The sequence below is a fragment of the Candoia aspera genome, chromosome 3, assembly GCF_035149785.1.
Source record: "Candoia aspera isolate rCanAsp1 chromosome 3, rCanAsp1.hap2, whole genome shotgun sequence".
Classification (NCBI taxonomy): Eukaryota; Metazoa; Chordata; class Lepidosauria; order Squamata; family Boidae; genus Candoia; species Candoia aspera.
In genome coordinates, this window is record NC_086155.1 from 152703119 (window position 1) to 152724595 (window position 21477).

The window sequence follows — 21477 nt, forward strand, 5'->3', positions numbered from 1 at the left end:
TCTTTTCTAAGTATTAAATAAAAATATCAAATTTAAAATATAAGTATCAAAAAGTATGAAATTTTGGGAGGAAAAGTAGAAGGCCATGTACACTGTTCCTTAAGGAAAGGTGGGACATGTATCTAATAAAAAGTTATGGAATGTGGAATTTGATAGATTATGTGCAGTAATTCTCTGAACTGAAGGCATGAAACAAACATATGGGTAGTACTGTGCTACCATATTAATTTAAGAACTTTACCCCCCCCCAACATGAACTTGAAAGAATTTTTTAAAAGCTGAAATGTTATGCATGATTGCATCTTTCCAGAGACTATTAAAACTCCCAAACAATGCCATTGGGAAAATCACCTTTACCTTGGGGAAAAAAATGTCATGTGCACACAGAAAAGAACTATTTTGGCATTTAGAACCACATTTGGATCCAGGGTGAAGAAATGATAAAAATCACCATGCAATCCAATAATTGGGTGATTTTTTTTTTTTAAATGTCACACCAGAATTGGATGGAAAGGAAAGGTAGATAAGTATGCCAGAAAAGATGCCAACTAGATAATGTAATTTAAAAGTCTGGACTTCAAACTGTTTCAACTAGTCTTTATTCTACTGTAAAACACACAACTAAAATTATCTCCTCTTTGCCCCCCTCCCCCATTGATTCTTCATTCCTAATGTTATAGGGAACTAAATTAAATACTGTTGATCCTCACCTAAATTATGCAATCAACATAACAGGCATATATTGGCTGTACTGTCTGCCCTGAAGATGGACGTTCGTCCCTTACGTTTTACAATATGATTTTGTTCTAGAAAGGGATAGCATGTATTTTTTTTCTTCCAGAAACCAAGCTGTTGCAACAAGTTCGGCATTTCGAGGCGGACCTGAGGGCTGACAAGCAGATGCTTTTGTCATTGGCCCCGTTCATCAGAACTTGCAATGGGAGAGGAAAAGAGGGAGTTCTAACTTTTCCCATTGCAGCTTTCGGGAAATGATACTGGCCGACAAGAGCCCTTCTTCCGCCCGCCGTCTGCTATAACTCCCCTAATCCTGTACTGAACAGACAGAAGACCGAGGAACAGGCCGAGGAACCTGAAGGGTCCCGGCAAGGCAGAGCTCCGGGCTACCTACGGTGCATCGCCTAGCAACCGCCCCGCCCACTGTCAAACAACGAAACAATTGTTGGCAGTGGCGCTGCCGCTTTGCGCATGCTCCGGAAGGCAAAGCAGGGGTGGGAGAAATTCCGCTTCCCCTTCCGGCTGATGGTTCCCTCGGTCTGCCGGCTCCTGTCAGTATGGGGGCAGTGAGGAAACAGTGGTTGCGCTTGTTGTGGGCAACAGGTACAATGGCCGCGGATGGGCTCCCCCATGAGTACCAGCTGGAGGCGAGGGCAGCGTCCCGGGCGGCAGGAGAGGAGGCAGCGTGGAGTTGGCTGGAGCGTAGGAATGGTTTAACGCTGCTAAGGACGGGTGGTGGGGGAACGAGGATGGGGTGCGAGAGACGCCGGAAAGTGCGAGGGGGCGTTGCGGAGAGGAATGGGAGGAAGGCGGCGGCTACTGCCGCCCTCCGTCGCCTCTCCGCAAGCAGGCGGCGAGGGCATGGGACGAGGAAATGGCCACGGGCGTCGGTTGATGCTGCAGGAATCGGATTGAAAGGGGAAAGAGAAGCGAGGCCAAGTCTTTGAATAATTCTGCCGAGGAAGTACAGGAGCCCTGAAGCGGAAGGAAGAACAGGGCAGGGGTTTGGCCCCGTTTCGGGCATAGACACCCCCCTCCGCCGCTAATTCAAATCGTAGGTGCCCGACGGGATCCGCGTGCGTGGTTGTAAACACTGGCAAGCAAGCGCTGGAAATCACTGCCTCGAATGGGTTTCTTGGTAGGCTCACTCACTCACTCGGCGTGCTGGCTGTCCCTCTCTCTGACCGTTTGGAGGAGAGGGAGGGATTGAACTCTGGCACTATGAAAGAAAAAGGTGCTTGCATCCTGTTGCCTATTGTTCTGAGAGGGATGGGGCCAACTTTCTCCTGAAACTCTAAATTAAGAGAAAGGTGTTTTGAAATTTGTTAGAAGTGAGTGATCTCCAGGGAAAGTGTTCAAGTAGCATCTGGGGGTAGAGATGGCTTGGGTAGAAAATGAAAGGACATGTGTAGTCTTTAGTGTGTGTGAGATAAGCCACATTATCTTTTACTTTTTTTCTTCTGCCAACTTTTTCTTCCAGCATTTGCTGCCTTTATACTTGCTGTAGATGCATCATTTGTGGAAGACTTAGATGAATCGTAAGTATGTAGAATTTCCACAAGTTAAAAATTTAGAGATTTCCATTTTACTGTACCTTTATGGAATGACAAGCATCCTTCAAGCATCCCCTTTTTTTTGTATATTAGTGCATTGTAGTTCACAAATATAGAAGAGAGACAACACCATTGTTTGCTTAAAAATGCCTTTTTGCTTAAGTGTTTGCTTAAAAACCCTTTTTTTATGGTGCATAAATTAGAGTTTGATCATATTACCTAACTACTCTTAACTACAAAAAACTTAAAATCTTGAACTTTTCACTGGTGATTGCATAATTTTTGGGTACCTTAATAAATAAATATTCCCATTCTTTCCTGTGTTGGTTACAAATTACGGTCATTGTGGCTCTTTTGAAACAAATATAATGGAATTAGTCCAATTTCAGCTTACACGTTTGCTTCAAAAGAAGAAAGAACCCTTCCCCTTGGTTTGTAAAAGAATATCAAAAGTTTTAAATCAGAAGTTTGAGACTTTGCAGGAATCACAGTTTTTAGTCAGAAATTTAAAAATTCCAACACATGAGACTTGACAGATGTTATTTTAGTAGCAGTTCCATAAAAAAAGTCTCAAAAATAATATAATTCAGATAATCACTGTGCATCTGAAATAAAAAAAAAATGTATTTGTCCACATGTAGTGAATAATAGTACAATATTGCCTTAATTATGTTGACATACTGCCATTAGAACTTTAATAACACAGTGCTTTCTCTTTCATTTAGGGAAACTACTATATACTGGGGTTTATGGCAGTTCAAGATAAGGATATTTCTTTCAAAATTTCAAAACCTAATACACAAAGTTTAAATACACTGTAAAATATACTATTTCCAGGATTCTGGAAAGAGAAATGTGTCTTACAATTATAATAACTTGCTCTGGTATGAAAGACCTTATTGATGGCAGTTGGCCCAGAATACCCATCAGGTCCATTTTATATATGTTTTATTTTGGACTGACAAGTTTTTAAGAATAAATGGGATGCCTGAGTTCCTGGGATCCAAATGCTAGTCAAAGATCTGAGAAATAAGAATCTGCAGTGTAACGTTTTATCAGATTTTCAGAGAACACAAAATTAGAGTGAAATACCAAACAAAGGAGGATCTTGACAAGACACCACATTGGACAGACACCAGTAAAATGAATTTTCCAGGAACAAATACAGTCCTATATTTTAGGAGGAAAAATCAAGACATACAGATAGGATTAGGAGAGACCATACTGAGCAGCAGTACATGTGAAAAAGATCAGGCTATCTTGGAGGATCACAACCTGGACATATGCCAACAGTGTGATGGAGTTGCAAAAACCCACATACAATCCCAAGCTGCATCAACATAAATAGGATATCACACTCAAGACAGGTCATCATTCCTCTCTTCTGTATTGGTCAATTGACACCTAGAATATTGTGTACAGTTCTGGGCACCATATTTTAGGAAGGGTGTTAACAAACTGGCACATGTCTAAAGTAGAATAAATAAGGATGATGAGCCTAGAATAGGGGGAAAATAGGAATGAGATTAATTGGATATGTGTAGCTTGGAGAAGAGAAAAGAAATTTTCTACGTGGAATAGGAAGTCTGTGTGCAAGCGAAATGTTAGAGGACAAGGCCTGCATTATTCAGTCCTCCTGCCTGCATGTCTGCCCATGAGGTAGAGATGGAGACTGTGGATCTCCCAGACTCAAGAAGGAGGAGGAAGAGGAAATCAGGTGACCCATGTGACTTCCCACAAGCACAATAGAGACACGCCTACCAGATAAGCTGTCTTACTATGCTTGTGAGCAGGGCTGCAACTAGAGGGGGCAACTGGGGCATGTGCCTTGGGCGCTGCACTGGTAGGGCGCCAAAATGAGTACTGGGTGGGCACCAAAATGGGCATGGAATCCATGTTTGCTCCGGGTGACACAGACCCTAGTTGCGGCTCTGCTTGTGAGACAATGCTGAGTTGACCCCTGATAATTCCAACAAATATGACATTCTAGTCAATACCAAAGTCTGAGGTCTTTCAGTTGGAAAAGGTGATTTCTCACTCCATTATCACTTTGTTAAGACATAATGTAAATCTCCAGACAAATATCTAAATTTAATAAGAATATTGATCAGTTATGCATCTTTTATAGGTTTAAAGAGAACCGTAAAGATGACATTTGGCTTGTTGATGTGAGTATGATAGTATAAAACAGTTTTGTTAAAAATATTTTAAATATAATTTGCTTTAATTTTTTTACAGTTCTTCTGTGATTATCCTAATGTCTTGCAAAAGCAGATAAAATAAAAACTCCTTTGAATCAAACTCAACTCCTAGTGGCTCATAGACATGCTCATGTAGTTTTCTTTGGGAAATATGGAAGTGGTTTGCTATTGCTTTGTTAATATTATAAATGGAGTACAGTTACTCTTATTAAGAGTTGATTTTGATATAGTCTGATATAGATTAGCACCGTTGTGTTATCTTTGGAAGAGTGGATTAGAAGTCATTATTGTTGAAAGATCTGACATGCTAATGTTAATTGACAGGTGGATCAGCTTTCTATATTAAGATAATCTATGGATTGTCTTGTTTACATTTGCAACTTTACATACAGATTATCTTGCATATGAAGACCAAGTATCTTGCTACTGCACTTCAAAAAAGTATTTTAAGGTATTTCTGTTAGAAAGAACTTAAAATATTTTTAAGGTCAGAAATTGCCTTTCTTTAGGTCCAATTCTGAATGCATTTGCTATATTTTCATATCTAAGCATGCTCTTCAACTGAATTATTGTGTGCAATTTAGTTTTATTCTGCATTAGAAATCTCACAATGCAGAAATTCAAAATGTAATTCATTGGAAAAAGAAGAGAATTTCCATCTGTTCAACTTAGTTTGATAATATGCAAGAATGCACAAAATATTATTGTTCCCCTTATTGCTAACCCCAAACCAATAATGGTATAGAAGCATTCATTGGTTCTGAGCTATGCAGGTATGCTGAGTGAGGTATAAGGACTCTGAGAATCCCATGCAGTAGGGTCACAAGTTGAAGAATGATTGCTGTCATAAATATTATTTATAATTTTTGAAAATGCTTCTAGCCTACCTTTAAAGGGAAACCATTCCAAAGTGGCTTATATAATAGAATATGATGTTAAATTCTAAATTTGGAGCAGCAGCACAGAGCTTTGTATCTATAAAAAATCCAGAATGTTAGGAATAACGTACATACATACAATAAATCTTTATCTTTCTAAACCAGCCTTTCTCAACCTTTTGACCCTGGAGGAACCCTTGAAATATTTCTCAGGCCTCGGGGAACCCCTGCATATTCAGGCTCCAATATAGGCCACAAGTTACAAACTTAAATTCATTTCATGTGTATTAAGTATTAAATAATTCATGTGTATTAAGTATTGACAGTGTTCTTAAACTAAAAATAAAGAATGAAACTTACCTCTTTAATGTGAAGTTGCCCGAATTTGAAATAATTTTTTAAATAAATTGTGATCTCCCAGGGAACCCCTGGTGACCTCTTGCGGAACCCTAGGGTGCCATGGAACCCTGGTTGAGAAACCTTGTTCTAAACTATGTGTATAGTACTGTTTTTCCCCTTCTTAAAAAATTCTATAGAACTTGAAGAATTGTAGCTAACCATAAACAATAAATCAGTAGAGCCAGGTATGATATCAATTTGTAGGCTTAAACATTCCCTCAAAAGCAATACTTTCTTTTATAGCTGTTCTATGAATGTACTGTAATTATTCTTCCTTAACCTTTTTGAAGATGAATTAGAGCAATTTGTTAGACCCAAATATTGATTGAAAAGATACTCAGACATCTCAATTTGAGTATTGATTATTGCAAATAACTTCATACTTCGTTCTGATTCACTAAGTTAAAGCTATCTAGAATACTCAAGCTGAAATATGGAAGCTACACATTTGTATGTTCCAGTGGAGGGGATTCTCTGTAGAAATTCCAGAAGCAGGGGGATGTAGCTGTTAAAGAAAGGTGGGGCAATCTAATGCCTTTCAAGTGTTTTAAATTTCAATACTAATTACCGCCCCTCCCCCAAACATGGCAATGACAAGGTTGTAGCTTAAATATCTGAACAGCACCAGTTACGGTTTTTCTACAGTTCTATGCACCTTGGTGTGGCCATTGCAAGAAATTGGAGCCAGTGTGGAATGAAGTTGGTAAAGAGATGGGAAGTATTGGGTCTCCAATAAAGGTTGGCAAGATGGATGCAACTTCTTATTCTAGTAAGTTTATTGCTAATGTATTCTGTATTATGTAATTTATAATTTTGGAAACTAACAAAAGAGCTAAATTAGGTATTGATACAAAATATTGGAAATTAAAAATTTAGTACATTAATTGTCCAGATCAGTTCCTACATCAAAGAATACTTTTTAAAGTTTAGAATGTTTGTACTGTATTATAGTTGCTTCCAAAGATGCTACTAATATAGTTTGGAGTACATGAATTCGTCAAAGAGAAAAATCACATTTGAAATTTTCATTTTTTTCCTTTTTTAATTTGTTTCTTTTGGTAGGTACTGCCTCTGAATTTGGAGTTCGAGGCTATCCAACAATTAAACTGTAAGTTGAATATTGTGCTTTGAATATTAAAATCCATGTACTTTGTAATGTTTCTCCTTTTTTTTCTAGGAAAAGTCTTTGCAAATTTGTATGAAACTTAAAACCAATCTTTTCTTTCCGGGTTGTTGTTGTTGTTTTGTTTTTGCATCAGCTAAAACCCAACTGAAACTTGGTGAAGAGTCATTCCATTTTACTGCCCCCAAAGCTATGCTTTTAAATACTGTTTCTACACTATGCTTATCTCTTATAATTGAGTCCCATATGCACTTTTTTTACTGGTTATCAATTACTGATTATCCTAAAAAAATATAGCATTAAAGGTATTCACTGAAGGTGTTTCGTGTCTATTTATTTAGGTTGAAGGGTGACTTAGCATACAATTATAGAGGACCAAGGACCAAAGATGATATTATTGAGTTTGCAAATAGAGTTGCAGGGTAAGTATTTATGGGCTCAGTCCTGTCAAGCATGTGGGATGGAGAGCTGCTCTGGCAAATGCAGCAAGAAAACATTGGGGGTATGTCAGACCATGCAACCAAGCTGGCTCAGTGTCATATTTAACAGTCAACCTTTGTACTTGTTGAGACAGCGACTGTATATAGGTAAGGTTGGATCTGGATGGTATCTGATTGGAAGACCAGCAGGAAATCTGTAGGGCTGTAAACTAGGCTGGGGCTTTTAAAAAAACAGATGTATAACAGAAGAAGGCTTTGGCAAACCATTGCTGAAGTTCCTGCCAAGAAAATTTAAGAGACAAGTTCACATATTCACAAAATGTTGAGCTCAACTTACTTTTAGTCAATCCAAATGGAAGGAAAAATGTGAAATATTTTCTTGATTTTCTCACATATGTATGATTCCTTGCGCATTTGAAAAAGAGTAGTTTTCTCCTCTGTCATCCCGCATTTCTCTCATTTTATTTAATAGCCTTTACAGATAGACCTCGACTAGTGACTGTTTGAAGTTACAACAGCACTGAGTGAATGGTGGTTACTACCTCAGGGTTCTGGCCATCCCAGCCGCTCCACAATCATGTGATCATGATCTGGGTGCTTGGCAACCCATTCACGCTTATGACCAGTTGCTGAGCGCCCCATGATTATATGATTGCCATTTGCAACCTTCTATGCTGGCTTCCCCAGGAAGTGAAAGGGGAAGCCAGCTGGGAAGATTGCAAGTCGCTGGGGTAAATTTCCCCCAGCTGTGCAGCCTGCCCCGACCCCTCTGCGCTTGTGCTGTGCTGGTCACTTGCACATCCCTGCTTGCCCTCCCTGACCCACGTGATGCCTCATGCACCCTCCCCCCACCCACCCTCTCGCTCCCTCCCCTGCCTGGCAGCAGCCACTTACCTGCCTGAGGACCTGGGACTTGTAACTGCCTCCTAGCTTCCCCACTGATGTTGGTTGTAGGAAGCTGGCAGGAGGTTGCCTCGCCTAATGACCATGGGATTCAATTAACAATGGCAACAGGGACTGCAGGGATTACCATCGCTAAGTGATGCAGTCGTTTTTTGCTACCACATCGCTTAGCGACAGAAATTCCAGCCCCAATTACCATTGTAAGTTGAGGATTACCTGTACATTCATTTTCTTGTATAGCACTTAAAGTTCTGCGTTACAAACTGCTCATAGTTGAAGCTGTCCCTTTTTTCATTTAATTGTAACAGTTATTAAACATAAGGATTTGGCAACTTAAAGCAACTTTATTATATGCATCAATAACTCCAACATCTGTTCTGCTGTCAGAAATGAAAATGAAATGTTGTTATTGCCATTTAGAATAGTTTAATTAACCTCTTTGGAATACAAAAGATTTAAAGATAAGAAATAATTCATTGAGTATCACAAGCACAATATTAATTCAAAGCTTTAAAATATGCTATATTAAACATTAATGTATCTTTGACTGCATTTCCATTACCTCTGTAACCATGTTGTATTTACTGTTGTGCTTACATAGAACTTTTTACATGATTGTCGCAGTTACTATTTTAATATATTAATTGAAAGCAAACTTTAGAAGCCTTCACCTTTTTGTTTAAAAAGTTGTTCTTGTCATGAGTAAGGATGGCGAGCAGGGGGCTCCCATCCAGACTGTCAAGCGCATGCGTAGCACTGAGGAATTGTTCAGCCATTCAAAGAGACACAGATCGGGACCGCCTTAACCCTTGGGGGTTATATGTCTGGGTTTTTCCCATGCTTCTTCAGTTTGTTAGGATTCCTGTTAAGTACTAGCAATAAATATTAGAGACCAGTTCATTGTCTCAGTGTGTTTCCTGGTTGTTAGGACATCAATCCTAACAAACTCCTACTCCCATCGAAAGAGGGAGGAACAATCAATTAAGGAGGGCTCATTCCGAAGATTCCAGGCAAGCCTTTTACTACTTACCAGTAATAATCCATGACAACCCAGAGCACCAGGTCAAGCTAGAGGCCCTCATGGATTCTGGAGCTTCAACTAATTTTATTGATGCGCAGACCGTACAAGACTGCAACATCCCGACCAGAGAATTACCATGCCCCATAGAAGTGGAGACCATTGACGGCCAGCCACTCAAAGCAGGGCCGATTAGAAGGCTCACAGAACCGGTGCAACTGACAGTGGGAGACCACACTGAGTGGATCCAGCTTTATGTTACTGCATCGCTAAATGTGCCGGTAATCCTAGGCACGCCTTGGCTGAGGATCCACAACCCATTGATGAACTGGACTACAGGAGCTATCTCCTTCCCAGCTAAGGAATGCCAGCACCACAAGATTCAAGCCGCTCCACGCTCTCCAGCAACCAATGCAGTCACAGTAGCAGGGGGAGTCCGCTTGCCAGCCAAGTATGCAGATTTTGCAGATGTTTTCAGCGAACAAGAGGCCACAGCACTACCCCCCCATAGGGACTGTGACTGCACCATTGAGTTGATACCAGGAGCCAAGATTCCAGCAAGGAAACAATATCCCATGTCCCCCAAGGAGTTAGCCACCTTAAAGGATTACTTGGACTCCAATCTCCAAAAGGGTTTCATCCGACCATCTACGTCCCCAGCGTCTGCTCCTACCTTCTTCGTACCAAAGAAGCCTGACCCGTTGGCACCTGCAACCCAGGAGACACCCATGAGAGTGGTCCACGACTTCAGTTTTTTAAATAAACAAATAAAGAGAGAATCCTATCCTCTGCCCTTAATCTCGGATCTGCTAGATCGCTTACAGAAGGCACGCATTTTTACCAGGTTGGATCTCAGGAGTGCGTACAATCTGATTCGGGTGAAAGGGGGGCACGAATACCTGACTGCCTTCGACACCAGGTTTGGAAAATTTGAGTACCTTGTTATGCCCTTTGGCTTGTCTAATGCAGGAGCCATATTTTCCAGATTTATGAATCACGTTTTTGCTGATTTACTAGATAAGTACATGGTCGTTTATCTAGATGACATATTAATTTTCTCTGAGGATGCTACAACTCACGTAACCCATGTACGTAATGTTTTGCAAAGACTAAGAGAACAGGCTGTTCGCCAAGCTAGAGAAGTGTGCCTTTGATTTAACTGAAGTACATTTCCTGGGCTATATAGTATCCACAGAAGGCACATCCATGGATCCTGCTAAGGTCCAGGTAATTCTCTCTTGGCCACCTCCCCGAAATGTTAAAGATATACAAAAATGGTTAGGATTCTCCAATTTTTATCGCCGTTTCATAAAAAATTACAGTGACCGTACCAGACCATTTACACAGCTCTTGAAGAAAGGCTCAAAATTCATATGGGGGGAGAGGGAGCAAGCAGCGTTCCAGGAATTGAAGCAGCTTTTTGCTTCCCAACCGCTCTTAAGGCACCCTGACCCCACGAAGCCATTCATAATGTATTCAGATGCTTCAGATGTTGCCATTGGGGCAGTGTTATTGCAATATACAAACAGGGCAGAGAATACATTGCTTCCTTGTGCCTTTTTTTCACGCCTACTCTCACCAGCAGAGAGAAACTATGATGTTTTTAACAGAGTTGCTGGCAATTAAAGCAGCATTCCAAGAGTGGAGGCACTGGCTAGAAGGGGCGACCTTTCCTGTGAAAGTTTGCACCGATCACAGGAATTTACAGCTTCTACAGAACACCAGATCCCTCACCCCACGCCAGATCAGATGGAGCCAGTTTTTCTCCTGTTTCAATTTTGTTATTTCTTATGTGCCTGGGGCGCAAAACTGCTTGGCAGACGCCCTGTCGCGATCCTTTCAAGCAAAACCCCCCACTCACCAGGAAATACAGGCTGCTATATTACAACCTCACAACTTTGATCAGCCGATGAGGGGGAGCCAAACAGAGATTTTAGCAGCAGGCAGACAAGCAGAGGACCTATTTTCAAGAGCCAGAGCTCAGCAGCAACAGGACCCGTATGCCAGGGCCAGGATGGATGACCTCCAGAGGGCCCCGCAAGACACTGCCTCCCCATTCAATGTGGAGGCAGGAATCCTCTGGCATAGTGGGCGATTGTATATTCCCCCTTCATTGAGGGAAGAAGTACTGAGACTGTGTCATGACCACCAAACGGCAGGCCACGGAGGCGTTTTCAAAACTTTCCATAGAGCTCTGAGAGACTACTGGTGGCCTAAGATGGTTGCAGACATTAAGGGGTACGTTGCTTCTTGTCACACCTGCAGACGAGCCAAGCCTCTCCCAGGGAAGCCCACAGGACTCTTGCAACCCCTACCCACCCCCAGTAGGCCTTGGGATACGATCTCCATGGATTTCATCACTGATTTACCCCTGGTCCAGGGCCTGACTTCCATACTGGTGGTGGTGGACCTTCTCACAAAGATGGCACATTTTATTCCTTGCAAGGGCCTCCCGTCTGCACCAGCCACAGCGCAGTTCATAGACCACGTTTTTAGGTATAGAGGCATGGTGAATCACTTGGTGAGTGACAGAGGCCCACAGTTCACTTCCAGGTTCTGGAGGGCCCTTTTCCAGTCATTAGGGGTCCAGATCCACCTGTCATCAGCGCATCATCCTGCCAGTAATGGGCAAGCCGAAAAAATTAACCAGTGGTTACAGCAGTATCTCAGGTGTTACACCACTTATCGGCAAGACAATTGGCCAGCCCTGCTGCCCATGGCAGAATTTACTTATAACAACTCTGTGCAGTCATCTACCCAGATGTCTCCGTTCCAAGCGCTCTACGGGGTTAACCCTTGGGTGTTGCCCACCTCCTCCCAGCAGGGAACTGTTCCAGCCGCAGCTGATTTTCTTAAAGAGCAACAAGCCACACAGGAGTTGTTAAAGGAGCAGCTGAACAGGGCAAAGAGTGCTTATAAGAGAGCGGCAGACGCTCACAGGCAGGAGGGGCCAGCGATTGCAGTAGGAGACAAAGTGTGGCTCTCTACCAAGTTTTTGATCTCTACCAGACCCTCCAAGAAATTGGACTCTAAGTTTGTCGGCCCTTTCACTGTGGTGCAGCAGATAAATCCAGTAGCTTATCGTTTACAGCTCCCACCATCTATGAAGGTCCATCCAGTGTTTCACAGAGCCTTGCTAGCCAAAGACCCTCCCCCAAGTAACTTGCGATCGCAACTACCCCCCCCCCACCTCCAGTAATTGTGGAGGGAGAGGAAGAGTACGAAGTGGAGGAAATTCTGGACTCTAGGAGGAGGGGAAGGGGCATCCAATATTTCATACACTGGAAAGGGTACCCTGAGGAAGAGCGCACGTGGGAGAATGCCAGAGATGTACATGCTCCAGCACTGGTTCATCGATTCCATCAGCTTTTCCCTCACAAACCCAAGCCTCGCATTTTACCTGAGATTCCTCTTTCACCTGAGCAGGCCGAAGAAGCTCAAGCTGAGGAGTTTGTGAGTGTGTATTTCCCCCCGCCCCCGCCTGAAGCCTCGACTCCAGTTACAGAGGAGGTGGGGGAACCACAGCCCTCAACCTCGGGCTTGCATTTCCCAGGGGGGAGGGGGGCTGACCCTGCTAACTCTCTAGATGTTTTCCAGCAGCAGCCACCTGGCCCGGAGGCGTTATCGGATTGGGAGGGCAGCACTGCTTCGTCCTTGGAGGAGTTGTCCTTTGAAGACTTGCCTTCCTTGCCCAGTTCCCATGGGACTTTAGAAGCAGACAGCACATCTTATCAAGACTCTGGAGGGGAGGGGGCTGAAATGGAATGTGAATCTGGAGGGGAGGGTGATGTCATGAGTAAGGATGGCGAGCAGGGGGCTCCCATCCAGACTGTCAAGCGCATGCGTAGCACTGAGGAATTGTTCAGCCATTCAAAGAGACACAGATCAGGACCGCCTTAACCCTTGGGGGTTATATGTCTGGGTTTTTCCCACGCTTCTTCAGTTTGTTAGGATTCCTGTTAAGTACTAGCAATAAATATTAGAGACCAGTTCATTGTCTCAGTGTGTTTCCTGGTTGTTAGGACAGTTCTAGTAGGAAATACACTGCATGCACAATTATTAGGGAAGTTGTATTTTTGAGGATGAATTTCATTATTGAACAACTACAGTGCTCTTGATCAATCCAAAATGTTAATAAACCTCAAACCTGAATATTTAAGAAAGTAAAAGTGAGGTTTTGGCTTTCTTAGGAGCTTATCTATGTGTGCAAAATTATTGGGCAACTATTGGTGTGCAGAATTATTATGCAACTAAATACAAAAAAATTCCCCCATCTCACTCGTTTATTTTCATCTGTTAAAGTCAGAATAATAACTCAAAATTTACAAATAAAAATTTCTGACATTTCAAACAAAAAATCAGTGACCAATATAGCCATCCTTCTTTGCAATAACAATCATAAGCCTTCCATTCATGGAGTCTGTCAGTTTCTTGATCTGTTGTCTATCAACTTTTTGCACAGCAGCAACCACAGCCTCCCAGAAGCTGTTCAGAGAGGTGTACTGTTTTCCTTCACCGTACATCTCCCGTTTGAGAAGGGCCCACAAGTTCTCAATAGGGTTAGGTCAAGTGAGGAAGGGGGCCATGTCATTATTCTTTCATCTTTGAGGCCTTTACTGGCTAGCCACACAGTGGAGTACTTCGATGCATGCGATGGAGCATTGTCCTGCATAAACATCATCGTCTTCTTGAAAAATGCAGACTTTTTCCTGTACCACTGCCTGAAGAAAGTGTCTTCTAAAAACTGGCAGTAGGTTTGGGAGTTGATTTTGAGTCCATCTTCAACCCGAAATAGCTCATCTTTAATAATACCAGCCCATACCAGTACCCTACCTCCACCTTGCTGGTGTCTGAGTCAAAGTGGAGCTCTATGCCCGTTATGATCCAGCCACGGGCCCATCCATTTGGTCCGTCAAGAGTCACTCATCAGTCCATAAAACCTTTGAAAAATCTGTCTTCAGATATTTCTTGGCCCAGTGTTGCCATTCCAACTTATGTGTCTTGTTCAGCGATGGTCGAGTTTCAGCCTTCCTGGTTCTGTGGTCATACCCCAATATCTTAGCAATTTCAAGAGTGCTGCATCCCTGTGAAAGACTTTTTACAATTTTTGACTTTTCAGAGTCAGTTAAATCTCTTTTTTGGCCCATTTTGCCTGAGGAAAAGAAGCTGCCTAATAATTATGCACACCTTGATATAGGGTGTTGATCTTCTTAGGCCACACCCTCCCTCATTACACAAATACACATCACCTGATATGCTTATATCCAATAAGCATTCAGGTTTATACAGCTTGGAGGTGGAATATATGCATAAAAATGATGATATGGGCAAAATACTCACTTGCCTAATAATTGTGCACACAGTGTAGTGTCTGATGAAATTGCATTACTAAATCTTCAAATGTTTCTATATTGCCTCTAGTAATGATGCAATTGTAAAAGATAGTTGCTGACTGGTAAAAATAGGATAGGATGATGAAATATTTGCTAATAACTTCTAGATACTGAATTGCAATGAGTTCTGGTAAGAATTTATTTTCAAAGCAAGTCTTTTGCTTCAGTGGCCACAGAATTATACTGACAGTTTTCATAGAGTGTACTGATAAGTACTTGTACTGTAACTGCTGAGCACTGTCCTTTGATAATGCAGATAATACATTTCACTTTTAAATGTAAATACAAGCAAAATCTTTAAGTGGCAATATATGAAGTTAGCACTGTGTTTCTCTGCCCCCCGCTTCATATATGTATGTATTTTAGCTATCTTGGAAGTCATTCATCCAGCTTTAAATAATAAATTTTAAAGATGTAAAACCTTATCAGTTTTTGGATAATTATGTTCTTCCAAGTGGGACTGTTGAGGGTCCTTATCCTCTGAGATGTGACAGAACTCTAGGAATAGTATTTAAGAAGCAGTTCCTTGTCTTTTCCTGCTGATGTTGATCTTTTGTTGTTTTCTCTGTCTTTAATCTGCAGGCCTATTATTCGTTATCTCCCTAGCCAGCATATGTTTGAGCATGTTCAAAAAAGACATCGCATATTTTTTCTGTACATTGGTGGGGAATCTCCATTAAAGGTGTGAAACTTCACTAACCTCAAATACTTGTTTTGTTCATTATAGATGCAGTTTTTTGAATTTTAATGTATACCTCCTAATAAAGTTCTGTTATTACAGAGCTTTGAAAACTGGTATACGTTTACTTAAAACAGCAATGTCGAAGGGACTATGTTCCGTTTAAAGAACTGGATATAATTCATGAAACTGGGGTAATATGTGAACAGTCACATTCAGAATTCCACATTTTTTTTTCTTTTCATCTTTAGAAAAAGGCTACTATAGAGTTATTCACTTGGAAAAATCAAAATGGGCTGGTAGATTGTGATACGCAATTCACACTGTGAAAATGCTAGGGAAAAAAGGAAATGCCGTGGTTTCCTGCAATATTTATGATAATATTGAAATGGGGCAGTGGGAATATCTGATTATATTATTGCTATACTGAAATACAATAGATGTCAATAATATAAGATGGAAGATTTAACAGAAGATTGTTTTTACTAAACATGCCAGAAAGTTGGACAGAAAAGGGATGCATTATTAAGTGGGGAGAGATATAAAAGTTTTATCACTCTATCTGTGCTCACCTTTGTACTATAATTTCAATAAACAATACAGAGACATTTAGTAGACTCAGTGGAGAGGCAAAAGACCTGCATCAGTTGCTTATCTGCTAAGCAAACTTAAGTGTGAAATAGTACTAAAATGGTGTCTTACTCTGTTACCAAAGGAAGCTGATGAAGACTGAGAAATGCGTTAAAACTACCTATTTGTATTTCCACAGGAAAGATACATAGAAGTTGCTTCCGAACTAATTGTTTATACATACTTTTTTTCTGCCTCAGAAGAGATACTTCCCGAGGTAAAATAATAATAGCAATGATAATGATGTACCTGACTGAATACTTACTTGCATTGAGAAATACCTGTTACCTATTAATGTTGACAATATTCTTCATGAATGCCAGTTAGAGTAAGTGTTTAAGCCTCCCACCATGAACTCAAGGAGCCATTGGTTGACAAACTATGTTTCATGATAGAACCTCAACTTTCTTCATTGGTTGTTGAGTTCACACGCTGTGTAATATCATAGTTTATTTTTTACATTGGTTCTACATGCTGTAGCAATAGTGGTTATAGAACACTAAGCCACAGTGATTGGTTTATAGATTGCTCTTAGTCAAAATGAAACAAATCACATTCAAATTTAGTGCAGTCTGTGAATCCAAGTTAGGTAAATGGAAATATAATTAGATAGTTTAATTATACATTTAAAACACAGGTCTCTCTTTTTCTTAGGACAGTAAAGGATGACAGTAAAAGATGAGAAATCAGCTTTGTCTTTGCACATAGAGTTGTTATGAAAGTATTGGGAGTGACATCCTTGTTACTAACTGGCAACCCAATATTAATTGGGTTTATGACTGAGTGAAAGTGAATAGTCCAAACATTACCTCCAAGGTCAGTTTAGCTTTAAAATAGTAGCCTTATTTTATCAAGTAGACAGACAGACAGACAAACATTTCACAAAATGGTAAAATACAGAAAAACAACTTTCACTGAGAAACCACTACTCAAAATTTAAAATGTCAAACAAATGTGCTAATTCCTTTTTAGAAAGCTGAGAAAGTGGCAGACTAATCTTAATTCTTGAAGGAGAGCTCAGTTTGGAAGCAATGTAGGCAAACAACCTTGCATATGGATTGGAGAAATAGCTCTCTGAAAATGAATATCCTCAAAGGGCCTTCCTGCAGATCTTACTAACTAGGTAGGCTCATGAGACAAATCATTGCTGAGCCAGGCTTTCAGCAGTTCATGATTTTAAAGGTGAAGAACAATTTAAATTGAGCCTGGAAAACAATTGATGTTGATTACCACCTCCCCAAACAAACATTTGATAACCCTCCTTAAGTATCTCTGAGTGCTTCTTGCCTCTTATGTTTTCCTAGTATCCAGAGCTGAACTACAGAAAAATATATGTTTTAAATTGTTAATTTGTGTGATTGACTTTGCCTTTAGTCATGGCCTTAGTAAGAACAAGGTAGTATTCTTTTATTAGTACAAGTTGAAATTATAGCCCCCTTCATATATACTTGATATTACAGGTTGTATAAAGACCTGATACTGCCTTACATCTTCATTTTGTTTTAAGTGCATTTTGTATGTTTTGATATGGCAAAATAAAAGGTACATCCTATTACAAAGATGGCCATAGCTTTGGCTGGCTTCCCATTAATATAAACAGGCAAAGAACATTAATTGTTTTCATTTATTTGAAAACATAACTGAATTGTTTCTGTTAAAAGTATTTATACTGACCTTAGTATACCCTGAGGCTTTATTATATGAGGAGAAGTTATGAAACCTGATTCAAACTCAAGGGATCATCTCAGCTCTACATTGCTCGAGAGATCATTCTACCTTGGGTTCTGGAGTTCTTTGTTATCTTCAGAGTTTGAAACTGAAAAATTGGGAGAAAAAAAGAATGAAGATCCAAGTTTCCAAATTCTATGAAAGACCCAAAATGTACCTTACCTGGAATTTCTCTAGATTTGTTAAGAGCACCTTATTAAACATGTATACATTATATGAAATTTAAAGATCTTTTTTTAATACGTAATACATAAACTAGATTCTTTGCTTAGTATAGTAGTGGAAAAATGTAAACAAAATTGAATTGTCCTTTTAAAAGGCAATTCTGGGTTGCTTCCTGCCAGGTACAGTACATCTGTGAATAAATTTTTATTTTTATATTTCCTTTTTTTTCCTGTTATGAAATCAGCCTAATTTTTCCATGATCCAAGAGAGGAAGAAGGAAAAGAAGGGACACAGACAATAACATATACTTTTATCATTGTTTTATTTTTTAAATAGTGACTTTATGTATATAATATCCCTAATTTAACTATCAGTAAAAATACTTTAAAAATATAAGTAACAATAACAGAACAAGTAACAAAATAAAGCTGTCAGAAAAGCCAATAAGCCCACCTTTAATATATAATATATTAAAACAATTTATGAATTAAAAAGTAAGTCAGCTCTGGGTTTAAAAAAATATTTAGCTGACAAGAGAAAGACTTCAGAGAGACTAAATACTTCTATTGCCAGTTTTCTTTATTGTACTATTAACAGCTGGGAAGTTAAAAATAAGTATTGTCTACTTAACAAAAATCATAGGATCTAAAGGTATAAAATGTATAAAATGTATAAAGGCAGTTTGTAATTAAACCATTCTGCTTTTTTCTCAATTTATTCTTTCAGTATGTGACACTCCCTGAGATGCCAGCTGTTCTAGTCTTTAAAGATGGAACTTACTTTGTGTATGATGGTAAGTTCAGTCATATGCTCTTATCATAGATAGGTTATATGTTTATGGAACTTAATATTTGTATCCATAGGTATTCCTTATTTTTTTCTTTTTCTAAAAAAGGAGCATGTTTATTTGGCAGTACACTGTCTTTTCATATTTACAGATTCAAAAGCAGTTCAGTGTCAAGTTAGATTATTTGCAGATTACCTGAGAATTACTAATAAATGTGTCTGTAGGCTGCAGCATGCTGCTGACCTAAGCAAGTCAGCTGTGGTTAGTGCTTGAATAGAAGACACCAGGAAATCCTAGGGATATATGTTATGCTGGGAAGTAAAACAAAATCTTAAATTGCTAGTATAGGACAATGAATCTGCTTTGGTGTATCTTGACCAGTTTGGTTCCTTATGTGTGTGTCTGTTTCTGGCCAAAAAAACTATTTTGACACTGGTACAACTTTCTTTGTTCTAAAAACTACTTCCTCTAAATTCTTGGCTTCTAATAAGCCTACCTGGGCTGTGTTTAAACTGAAAACCAGGATACAGTTACATTGAAGTATTAATTGATTTATTGACAATTATAGTCCTGGACAAAGCCTGGAGAGGAGTGAGGTAACAAGCCCTCTTTATTGACGCAAACAAATTAACTCTTCCATTTGGTTGGCTACATTATAATTACAGTTAATCATCAAGATTATTATTGTCTATCATTATACCCTGATTAAATTACCGTTATTAATTGATTTGGTTAATACACATTGAAATATTCTACTAAGGGGTAGATTAAATGAAATTACTGTTCCATATACAATAGAAGCCTTACTTAAACAATAAATATTTGAATTTATCTTAAATTTGTTATTTTTTCCCTTGCTGCTATTTAAAAAAAAATATTGGCTCCCAGGACTCATTGCTAAAAATTCTCAAGCATCTAATATACTCCTGGTGGCTAATTTGCATTTTTTGATTAACACTTTACCATAGCTTGTTAGTGCTTTGTTACTTTGTTACATCTTTTTTTTTTTTGGCCTAAATGTGCATCAGTTTAAACTTGCTTAATTGAATTGCGTTTGGCAATTGGTTGACCATTCTCTTTAAAGAGATCCTCCTGAAGCTCTTCAGAGTCATTTTCCATTTCTGTCATCTAGAAAATTTTAGTATCCTCTACATTAATAGTGGAGCGTACTGCAGGGCTGATATATTCTCTCTTAGAACAACCTGGAATGAGAATATAACACTGAATTATCAGCATACTCCATAAGTTATAACAGAAGTTTCATACTAATGCACAGTTCTGCAGGGTGATTGTACACAGAGTTCTATATGAATCTTTGTTCTCTTTTCTTGTCTCATGTGGAGAACAAAAGAAAAGCGCCAGGAATAATGAAAGAAGAAATAGATATACCTTTCTGCCTTCTCCATTTCTCCTTATATTTTCATTGATCCTTGTCTTTTGTCTTAAATATCTGCAGCAGATATTTAATCCTGTTCTTGGATCTTAAATAGGCTCTGGTTCTCCTCTTGCTCTCTCTTGAACGCCTCTGCACTGCTACTGAGAGTTGTTCCTGACATCATTGTGGGTTCTCTTATAGGATAGAATAGAGAAGTGGTAGCTACAGGATTTTGCCTGTACTTCCCACTTAGGAAAATAAACCAATCTCACAAAGAATGTACAAAATCTTAACTTTCAGTATATAAAAATAAAATAATTCCCTTCTCACCCCTATGGGTGGTATGTGTCTTCCTCAACCTCAGGTCCTCTGTCAGAGGCCTGGGAGTTTGAGCGTTCTGTGCAGTATCTTAGCTGTTCCTAGCACTGCACTCTTCTGGACAGAGAGCTCTGATGTTGTTCCTGGGATCTGTTGGAGCCACTCTCCCAACTTGGAAGTCACAGCCCCAAGTACCCCTACCACCACTGGAACCACTTTGGCCTTCACTTTCCACTTTCTCTCTAGTTCTTCCTTCAGGCCCTGGTAGTTCTAAAGCTTCTCATACTCCTTCTTCCTGATGTTGCTGTCACTTGGCACTGCTACATCTATCACCACCACTGTCTTCGGGTCCTTGTCTATTACCATGATGTCCAGTTGGTTGGCCAGTACCTGCCTGTCTGTCTGGATCTGGAAGTCCCACAGGATGTTAGCCCTGTCATTCTCCATGACCTTCTATGGAATCTCCCATCTGGACTTGGGAGGGTCTAGCCCATACACTGTGCAGATGTTCCTGTACACAATGCCAGCTACTTGGTTGTGCTGTTCAGTGTCTGCTGTTCCTGCCTGCATCTTACACCCTGCCACTATGTGATGGACTGTCTCTGAGGCCTCTCTGCACAGTCTGCACCTTGGGTTCTGCCTAGTGCAGTAGACCCCTGCTTCTGTGGATCTGGTGCTTAGTGCCTGTTCTTGTGCTGCTATGATCAGTGCCTCATGCTGTCTTTTAGTCCAGCCCTTTCCAGCCACTGGTAGGATTGCCCAATGTCAGCCACCTCAGCTATCTGTCGATGGTACATCCCATGCAGGGTCTTGTCTTGCCATGGCACTTCCTCTGCTTGATCTTCCTTCCATGTCTGCTGCTGCCTCAGGCATATATATATTGTAAAAAATAAAAATTAAAACTTTAAATACTAAAATGCAAACGCTCAGTGTTGTAGAAAGCAACAGCTGCTTACGTATGTATTAATTTGTTTATTTGTAACAATTGTACATTACCTGAACCTGTGAGACTCAGTAAATAGAAAATCTCCAAATATAATGCTCTGGGAAGACTACAAGATGGCTCAGGTCTGCTACATATAGAAAGCTCTCAGAATCTCAGAATCCATAAAGATCCCTGAGATATTTCATATTATTATTAGAAATCACAAA

General features: G+C 40.0%; 1 protein-coding gene across 2 annotated transcripts in view; it reads left to right on the forward strand.

Annotated features, from left to right (window-relative positions):
- The first annotated feature begins 1223 nt into the window (after positions 1-1223).
- The window catches only part of TMX3 (thioredoxin related transmembrane protein 3), a 32342-nt gene continuing 12088 nt past the window's right edge, over positions 1224-21477 (forward strand). The window contains exons 1-9 of one of the 2 annotated variants that reach the window (XM_063299051.1): positions 1224-1338; positions 2216-2273; positions 4417-4456; positions 6412-6535; positions 6829-6874; positions 7231-7311; positions 15226-15325; positions 16092-16169; positions 18572-18638. In XM_063299051.1, coding sequence (XP_063155121.1) covers positions 1293-1338; positions 2216-2273; positions 4417-4456; positions 6412-6535; positions 6829-6874; positions 7231-7311; positions 15226-15325; positions 16092-16169; positions 18572-18638 — 640 coding nt within the window. In that variant the 5' untranslated portion in view covers positions 1224-1292. Of the gene's footprint in view, positions 1339-2215; positions 2274-4281; positions 4315-4416; positions 4457-6411; positions 6536-6828; positions 6875-7230; positions 7312-15225; positions 15326-16091; positions 16170-18571; positions 18639-21477 lie in introns of those variants that run through there. The other variant, XM_063299053.1, reaches the window with a different exon arrangement.